The sequence below is a fragment of the Lepidochelys olivacea genome, assembly GCF_965140295.1.
Source record: "Lepidochelys olivacea isolate rLepOli2 genome assembly, chromosome: 1".
NCBI lineage: Eukaryota > Metazoa > Chordata > Testudines > Cheloniidae > Lepidochelys > Lepidochelys olivacea.
In genome coordinates this window covers 9,819,877-9,828,697 of record NC_140411.1, presented here as the reverse complement: position 1 = coordinate 9,828,697, position 8,821 = coordinate 9,819,877, and the positions used below count along the sequence as shown (strand labels likewise).

At 58.4% G+C, this 8,821-nt stretch overlaps 1 protein-coding gene across 1 annotated transcript; it reads left to right on the top strand.

Moving 5' to 3' along the window:
- Positions 1 to 530: 530 nt before the first annotated feature.
- LOC311514772 (folate receptor alpha-like) lies at positions 531 to 8,169 on the top strand. The gene is made up of 5 exons (XM_084617467.1): positions 531 to 1,898; positions 2,297 to 2,438; positions 4,944 to 5,132; positions 5,909 to 6,044; positions 7,692 to 8,169. Exons 2-5 carry the CDS (start codon positions 2,301 to 2,303, stop codon positions 7,961 to 7,963), a joined length of 735 nt encoding a protein of 244 aa, XP_084473593.1. The 5' UTR covers positions 531 to 1,898; positions 2,297 to 2,300; the 3' UTR covers positions 7,964 to 8,169.
- The last annotated feature ends 652 nt before the right edge of the window (positions 8,170 to 8,821 follow it).

Genomic DNA, 8,821 nt, shown 5'->3' with positions numbered 1-8,821 from the left:
ACGCCCAGCAGGTGGGACTGATGTTCTCATCCTCGGCCAGGGCTTGGGCGGACATCTGATCTTTGCGATCAAATCCTTGATTGTCTTCTTAACATGGGACTCAGCTGCCCCCCAGCAAACACACAGAGCTCTTTGGCTCTTACGAAAACTGCTACTTTACAGGTAACGAGCTCCGGTGACCATTAAGCCTCATTAACCCGGTTGCGTGGAGGGGTTAGCAGCTGTGGTTAAAGGACTCGGCTATTAAAGCTGACTCCAGAGGCCTGGCTGCTGTGGTGAGCGCTTGCTTGAAGCAGCTGGGATGGGCTTTTTCCCAGCAAAGTAGGAGCAGTTCATGGTTTTCTGTTGTGATGGGGGCTGGTGGGTGTCTCAGGCCTAGTGTTTGGGTGTCAATGTGATCAGCTTTGTAACTGCTGTTTGCTTCTAGAGGGGGCTGCATTGCTTCCAAAAAACACTAGGCTGTGATCTGTGTCTCCTTGTTCCTGGGCTGGGCGTACAGGTGGCGCTTTGGGGGCGATGGGCTGCTGTAAAAGCTGCAATAGTGGAACCGTAGCCAGTAAACCACAGATATACCAGATGGCAGAGGAAACCACTTGGCCCAATGGAGTGGGGGGAGAGGAGACCTCCCCCCCTCCCCCAAGAGGGGAGGTGGGAGGATAAGTGATGCCCAAATAGAAATTGGAAGCTAGCGCAAGGCCTTGTATGGACTAAAGTCTGTAAAAGCCCCATGTCAGGGGCTGGAGTCCAATAGGACCTGAACTGAACAGCAATAACTGACTGTTAAGTCTCCCATGACCCGCTGTTAGTGGGCTGGGAGTCTGCTCTGGCAGCCTGTGATCCTGGCAGCCCAAGGTTGTGGCAGTGTGTAACTGACCAGCCTGGTTGCCCTGTCCCAGGGGCCTGAAGTCACCAGACAGGGCGAGCTGCAGGGCCGTGGGCTAGCTTCCTCCACCTCTCTGGAAGAACACTGAGCAAACAAGGGGGAAGAAATACAACCTAATAGGTCTAATCTTATCCTAGGCTTCATGCCTGGAAGCCTGCTTGTGGGGCTAGTGGTGTTGGCTGGCCAGGGTCCAGCTCGGTGGTCATTGCTGTGACTCTCTGGATGAGGCACCCAGTAGCCAGTCTCTGGTTCTGGATCATTGGCTAATACAAAGGGAGTGGCCTGAATGCACCCATGGGTGGCTATAGGGTGGGGGGGAGCTCAGAGCTAGGGTGGAAACCAGCACCTGCTGAGCAGAGACATGGGGCGCTTGGCTCTGAGCCCCTTGCAAGGCAAAGCAGTCAAGCTGGGGGCAGGGTTTGGAGAAGTGCCCGCCCCACTGGGCTTTAGGTGGGATGTTTAGAGGGTAAAAGCTCCTGTGGAGCAGGAGGCTTTGTGGCTTTTCTCTCCCCCTCTCTCCTGCAGGGGCAGCAGGTTTGTAGAAATGTTGGCAGTGCCCAGAAAGCCCAGAGTTCCCCCTGAACTGCCTAAGGCTCTGGGAGGGAGTTTGGGTGGGGAGAGGAGGTCTGGGGTGCAGGCCCTGGGCAGGGGATTGGGGTGCAGGCTCTGGGGTGGTGTTTCTGTGCTGGGTGCAGGTTTGAGGGTGGGGGTGCAGGAGGGGGTGAGGGGTGCAGGCTCTGGGCTAGGACAAGGGGTGGGGGTGTAGAGGGAGTTTGGGGGGTGGGAGAGGGTGTGGGGGTGCAGTGGTTACCTGAGCCTCCTAGGCAGGGCAGGCTGGGGGGGTCTCAACAAGCTGTTGCCCCCAGGCACTGCCCCTGCAGCTTCCTATTGGCCACAGGCGCGCTTGGGGTGGGAGCAGCATGTGTAGACTTTCTCCTCGCCCGCCCGCCCCAGCCAGCAGACACATGGCATGAGCAGGCAGGAAGTTGCTCGGCTCTCGGCTGCGCTGCCGGTGGTGTGTGGGGGCCCCAGGCTGTTTGAAATCGCCCGTGGGATGCATGGTGGGGAGCACCCGGGGTGGAAGGTGGGACTGAGGGAGAGACCCGGAGTCAGGCCCCAGGCCAGGAATATTCCTGGTGCCCAGGCACCCTGGGCCCATAGAACTCTCCACCCATGTGCCCAGATGAGATGTTTGCGGGGGCGGGGGGGAAGCTGCCAGTGAAGCAGGAGGCTTTGTGGCCGCTCTCTCATGGGTCTCTGCAGAGCACCTGTCTCCATAGCAGGCAACACAGATGCTCTTGCCTGGGGATCCCCTCTGGGCGCTCGGAGCCATGCACCCAAGTGGCGCCCAGTCTCATCTGGACAGCTGCACTAACATGTCTTCTCTTCCACCCTCCCTTACTCTGGTCCCAGGGAGATGGCAGCCCGGTGGGCCGTGCTGGGGCTGTTGGCTGCCTGCCTGGCCAGTGCTGCGAAGGAATCGGTGCTGAACGTGTGCATGGATGCCAAGCACCACAAAACCCAGCCAGGGCCAGAGGGGGTGCTGCATGGCCAGGTAGGGTCTTGTCCTATTGACACAGGTCAGTCCATCCCTGACCTCTTGGAGCTCTAGGTGAGGGGTAACTGGGTCCCCTGGACCTGCCATCCATTCCAGTGCAGGCTTGTTCCTTACGCTGGGCTCTTGGGGGAGGCGTGGGCGTGGAGGACTGTGGTGCAGGAAGCTGGAGGTGTTCATGACACCAAGAACTGTGTGGTTTCTCTCAGCCCTAGGAGGCTGCGGCAGGCAGGGCCATGGTGCCAACATCCTTGGGCTGGCAATGAGACCCAGCTCTCTGGCAGCAGCCACGCAAGCCATGCAAACTGGGCGGCTACTTTTCCCTTTAAAGAGGCCTGTCCCTTGCTGTTGCCCTAGGGAAGGCCTCAGACAGAGGCAGAGGGCTGGGGAGCCAGGACTCCTGCCTTGCAATTCCAGCTCTGCCACTGATTCTGTGGGCAAACTTGGATATGTCCCTGTTAATTTCACTAGAATAAACTGACCCAAGTGTTGAAGGTGTTAACCTGACCCTGTCACTGTATAGGTCACTGCTTGATATTATGGGTTGGGGTACTGAGTACAAAGACCTCAGCCCACTTAGGACCATGGCGACAGCCACACTTATGAATAGCTATCTCTCTTTACTGAAGATGGGAGAGGAAAGAGGGCTGACACCTTTCTAGTGTCTGGTAACTGAGGCCTTGCCCCTTCTCTGCGCTCCCTCTTCTCTTCCCCCCCCCCCCCCCCGCCCTTGCCAAGTCAGAAAACCCCAGACATCAGGGCTTGTCTGGGTGCCATTTGACACACAAGCCGAAAGCCGGCCTATCTGGGTGAAAACTGGATGGGTGGCAAACCTCACTCAATACTGTGTTTCAAATTAGGCTGTAACTTTGACGAAACTCTTTGTTCCTATTCCCGTTCCCTTTTGCTGCAGAGTTTGTAGAAGGCAGGCCTGCTGATTGGGGGATGGGGGAAATTGTCCAGGGTCCTGGGTGACTTTAAAGGACCCAGGGACCCCCAGCAGCACAGTGGAGTGAGGGCAGCCTTCCTGCCTGGCCTTGCTCCATGCCATTCCTGGAAGCGGCCATCCCGTCTCTGCAGTCCCTTGGCAGGAGGTCTCTGGGCACTGCCCCTGCCCTGAGCACTGATTCCACAGCTCCCATTGGCTGGGAACTGCACAAAGACCCCCTGGGCCCCCCCTCACCTAGGAGCTGCTGCCAGAGGGGTGTGCTGGTCACTTTCAGGGGCCACCCGAGGGAAGAGTTAGCCTTGACCCCTCTCCTGCACTCCCTCAGTGTCCCCTGTCTTTCTCTCCCGCCCCACCTGGCAGCTAGGAGATGGTGCTAACAGTCTTGTGGGGAAAAGAGGCATTAATAGAAATCTGTAGCTGTGAAGTCTGAGCCCCCTTCCTAGAAGACAAAACCAGACCAACACATACAGGGGCAGAGAAACGGGAGAAGATCAGCTATGCAGCCAATCCTCTCTGCAACCTCCCTGTTGGAGAAACTGCTCCAAAACCTGGCAAATCTGCATCCCCACTGGGTGCTGCCTTTCTGGTCACAGGCTCCCAGGAGTGCTGCAGGATACAGTCTTGGTGGGGAAAAGCCAGACCCTTAAACAGAAGGCACAAGGGAGGGAGCGAGAGGAAAGCGGACTGAAGGTGGGGGAGGAATATGACATACTAGGGATTGGAGCCGGTGACGGCAGGAACCAAAGTCTCTCATCACATTCATGGCTTCAGCTCAGTCCTGACCACTGAAGGTGGCCATGTCAGGTGGGTTTTGCTGCCTTGCCCAGGCTGGTAAGAAGATTTTTGGGAACTGGGACAAGGAAGGTGTCCTAGTGGATTGCAGGAGAAGGTTGGGGAGGCAGCCATGTCCCTCCTTTGTTCCCCCATCTCCCAGCCAGCAGTCAGTCTGATCTTCCTCCCAAAGTCCTGAGGTGTCTTGTTTTTGTTCTTTTTAACCTCCCCCCCACAAAAAAAGAGGGCGGGGGCAGAACAGCCCATCCCATTTCGCTCACCAGTTACACATGTTCCCAACAAACACATTTAGTTCAGGTTTCTAGTCCCACATTCATTAACTTGAGGATCACGTTGAAGTGGTGCCTTGTAACTAGGAGGCTTTTTCATTTGGACAAATTCAGTTGGTCTCCTCTTTGTGCCTTTCCCCCATCCCCACTTACCCAGTGTCCCCCCCCCCCCCAGAGGGGATCACAATTGGGGTAGATCTGGAGGCCCTAATAACACCATATAACAGCTCAGTGGCTGCCCCTCCTGCCCCAGTCTGTAGCTTCCCCACTTCATGGCATTTTGTCGACTTAAAGATCTCCAAGCACTCGGCAAAATAGCATCCCTGCCCTTCCGTCCCTGGTCCTTGGCCGTGGCCCTGGCAGTGGTCTGATGCAGGAGCAGTCCCGCCGGGCAGCACTGGAGGCTGGTGATGCTGCTGCATCCACGGCATCCTGTCTGCCCCCCGGGCGAGCGGCCAGAGTCCCCTGCGCACCCGTCCCTTGCTGTGTTCCCAGTGTGCCCCGTGGAAAGACAACGCCTGCTGCACGGCCGAGACCAGCACGGGGGCTCACCAGGACCAGTCCTACCTGTACAGCTTCAACTGGGCCCACTGCAGGGTGATGCCAGACAAGTGCAAGTGGCACTTCATCCAGGACACGTGTCTGTACGAGTGCTCGCCCAACCTGGGGCCATGGATCCACCAGGTCAGGGGGCGCTGGGCTGGGCGCTGCGGGCGGGAGAGCAGGCTGGCTTGGTGCATGTGCTCACGGCTCCCTCTAGTGGCGGGTCCAAATAGTGAGGAGTGAACTAGCACCATGCAGAGTGGCTCCTCCAGCTTGAGCGGTCGGGGGCTCGTGCTTTCTGTGCCGAAGGCCCCAGGTGCCATTCTCCACTGTCAGCTGGTGTCCCCGTGTCCCCCCAGGGCCCACTGCATGTGGGCAGGACAATCCCCTCAAAGCGTCCTGAGATCGGGAGGCTGCACTGAACGGCTCCTTTAGCTTCCCTCCCCGGGCGGTGCCCCGTGGGTCCTGCCATCCCCCCTGCTGTCTAGGACCCCAGAGAGCCTGGCTCCAATGCTCAGCTTGGCTGGGTTTCTCGGTGGGACTGACGCTGCCTCTGTTCCGGGGTGAGGTGGGTTCGTGCAGTGTGTTTGCTGGGGAGGCAACAGGTAAGATGGCAGATGCTGCTCCTGGCTAGGGCTCTGCAATAAATCCAGGATCTCTTCCCTGGACGCCTGGTGGCCTGCCTGGGATGCAGTTGAGCTGTAGATGCTGCCACACAGGTGTGCGGGGAGGCTGCTGTGAGGCTCTCCTGTCCCCTGGGCCTGGTTCTGCTGGGACACACACTGGCTCTGTTCAGTGGTGCTAGATCAGGGGGTGGGGGAGAGAATGTGTCTCACCCTTGCTCCCTGGGGCGACTGATGTTGCCTGCAGGGGGCCCAGAGCTGCCCCCTGATGCTCACAAGCCTGTGTCCTGGCAGGCGGATACCAGCTGGCGCCGGGAGAGGCTCCTCAATGTCCCGCTGTGCAAGGAGGACTGCGAGCAGTGGTGGGAGGACTGCAAGGACGCCGTCACCTGCAAAGAGAACTGGCACAAGGGCTGGAACTGGACTTCGGGTCAGTGAGAGGCCGAGAACAAACTCTGCCTGCTGCAGGGGGGAGCTGGACTGCTGTACCCTGAGTGGGGCAGGGTCACACCTTGCTTATGGGTTTGCAGCTGTCTTAGAGGCCCAAGGGATGGAGGAGGGGCTCCCACCTCTCCCTGCCCCCTGATGGCAGCAGCCCTCAGACTAGCTCCAGACCCTGGGTGGGGGGCATGCGAGAGGAGCACCCTGGGAGTGAGGGCTGAGGCTGTAGTCTCCTCTGGTCTCAGTGCAGTCCCTGGCTTGGTTTGGACTAGGCAGGTGGATGGTCCCCTGGACTGAACTTGGTGTCCAGTGACCCTGGGGCAGCTTCAACTGTGGAGATGGTGCCCACGCTGGAGCAGGAGCCGGGAAACCTGCCTCCTGTGTGAGCAGAACTGCCCAGCAGGTGGCCATGGGGCTCTGGGGTCTTCCTTCCCATGGCGACTGGGTGTGTGGTGCCCCTCTACAGAGTTGTGGCCGTACCTGGTTCTGCTTGCCAGTATCCCCTGCCTCCAAAGGGGGTTAGGGGCCTGGTCCTGGAGGAAGGAACAGCTGTGGAATCCTAGGGGCAGAGCCGGAGGGTGTAAAATGGGGCTCCCCAGTCAGGAACACACAGAAAAGGAGCTGGCAGGAGACCTGGATGCCGAGATGTGGGCTGTGAATGCCCCTGTACTTCCAGTGGGTGGAGGAGTGAATGGGGCTCAGAGTTGAGGCTGGAGTAGTGGCTGGCAGATAATGCACAGAGGAAGGATGACCCAGTGCTTGGAGCCTGGGACTTGAGACCTGCTTCAATTCCCTGCTAGTGACTGTAGGGGGTGGCCACTGTCTCACCACACTCCCAGCTCTTTCAATGTTCAGGAGGCCAAATAAGCAAACCAAGCCAAATATATTGTCGCAACCAATCCTGCACCTTGGCAGGGGGTCAGAGTAGGTAACCCTAGTGGTTCCCTCCTAAAGACCTCTGGTGCAATACAAACCCATTCCTACCTGCTCCTGCCAAGGGAGAGGGGTGTGTCTCACATGGCTAAGACCCAACCCACCAGTTTGTAACTGTTGCTTGGTGTCCCTGTATGCTGTGTTCTGTACCAGTACTGGGACCTAGACTGGATAGACTCTTGCCTTTGACAAGCTCTTAGCTAGTGCCAAGGCTGAAGGCAGTTTCCCAAAGTGTTGATCTTGTATTGGCTAGCACTGCTCTTCCATAGTGTGACCTTAATTCAGTCTCTGCCTCAGTTTCCCACCTGTGGAGAAGAGCACAGCCTTACCTTGGGGGCTCATGAGGATAAATGCACAACAGACCCTGGGGTGATGGAGGGCCTAGAAGGATCAAGGTGCATTGGCAGAGCTGTGGGGGGTGGGAAACCCCAGCTGGGCTAGTGGGTTCCTCATTCTTACTAGCCTCCATCTGGCTCTCCAGGCTGCCAGTCAGGGATCAATCCAGAAGGTGAGTGACATGGCTACAAGCCCTTGAACTTCACCTCACAGGGAAGGACAGTTTCTCCCACAAGCCAGCTGGGCTGTTGCCAGATCAGCCAGTAGCCTGGGATGGGCAGATGCCTAGCAGCCAGAGATGGGGAAGGCATCATAGATGGTGTCAAGCCACAGCTTGCTCACTGCTGCCCTCTCCCTCCCCTTCCAGGGACCAACCGGTGCCCCCGCAGCTCCACATGCCAGCCATTCAAGTACGTCTTCCCCCGGCCGGCGGACCTGTGTGAGAAGATCTGGTCCAACTCGTACAAATACACCCTGGAGCACCGGGGCGGCGGGCGCTGCATCCAGATGTGGTTTGACCCTGCCCAGGGGAACCCCAACGTGGCCGTGGCCAAGTACTACGCCCAGAACAGGGGAGATGCCTCTCCTGCACCATGGGCTGGCCTGCTCCTGCCTCCTGCTCTCCTGTCCCTGCTCTGAGCAGCCAGGAGCCTCTGGCAGCCCCACTGGCTTATACAGGAAACCTTTTTGCTCGGGGGCACAGGGTGTTTGCTCTGCTTTGGGCTCTGGCCAGCAGAGTCGGGATGCGGTCTGGTTACTGCTAACTGCAGGTGGAAACTGTCTGGAACTGAGACCTTCCCAGCTTATGTAGAAGATTTGGGCAAAATAAACTATCCCAGCCTTGCTCTGTGCCTGGTTCCTCCTTCATAGAAACATCCTTCTGCTCAGTCCCCAGGGCTGCAAAGCTACAAGGGGGGCCCAGCCAGAGGCTCCTTGGGGCTCTCGGGTTGCCTGGCAGGTGGGTACCTTTGTCCTAAACTGAGGTGGGAGCTGGGCTTGGGGTCTGTGGGGCAGAGTATGATCAGTGAGTGTAGGCCTGGCTCCAGCCCCTGCTCATCCCCCTGGGGGGCTTTGGGTGCTTTGACTACGGGGGGGCTGCAGAGCAGGGTCTGGGCAATGCAGACAGCGGCAGCATCCTCTCCTGCCTGGTGCTAGGAACCCCCTGTCCCTGGCTCCCCTCACTCGTGCATCCCCATCCCCTGAGCTCCTGCCACATGAGGCAGCTACAACGCTACACCCCCAAACTGGGCATTGGCAAGGGACAGGTCCCGTCTCTGAATGCCGGCTGCGCTGTGTTCAGGAGTCCCATCCAGTGCCTTAGGATGAGTAACAGACCAGCTCCAACCTTGTCTGGTGAGGGCACAGCTTGTTCTTCATCCGCACGGGGATGAAAGCAAACCGTGGGGCATGGGAAGGTCAGAAGGGCTGGCTCTCCCCCATGGGGGGGCAGCAGGGTGTCTCTGATCAGAGCTTCACACACCCCCCCCCAAACCCTTT

What these genes read in the sequence shown, in the direction of transcription:
- LOC311514772 (XM_084617467.1), top strand. Translation starts at nt 2,301, where the DNA reads ATGGCAGCCCGGTGGGCCGTGCTGGGGCTGTTGGCTGCCTGCCTGGCC. An exon ending in AGGGGGTGCTGCATGGCCAG is followed by an intron (nt 2,439 to 4,943) that starts GTAGGGTCTTGT and finishes CTGTGTTCCCAG; the next exon opens with TGTGCCCCGTGGAAAGACAA. An exon ending in TGGGGCCATGGATCCACCAG is followed by an intron (nt 5,133 to 5,908) that starts GTCAGGGGGCGC and finishes GTGTCCTGGCAG; the next exon opens with GCGGATACCAGCTGGCGCCG.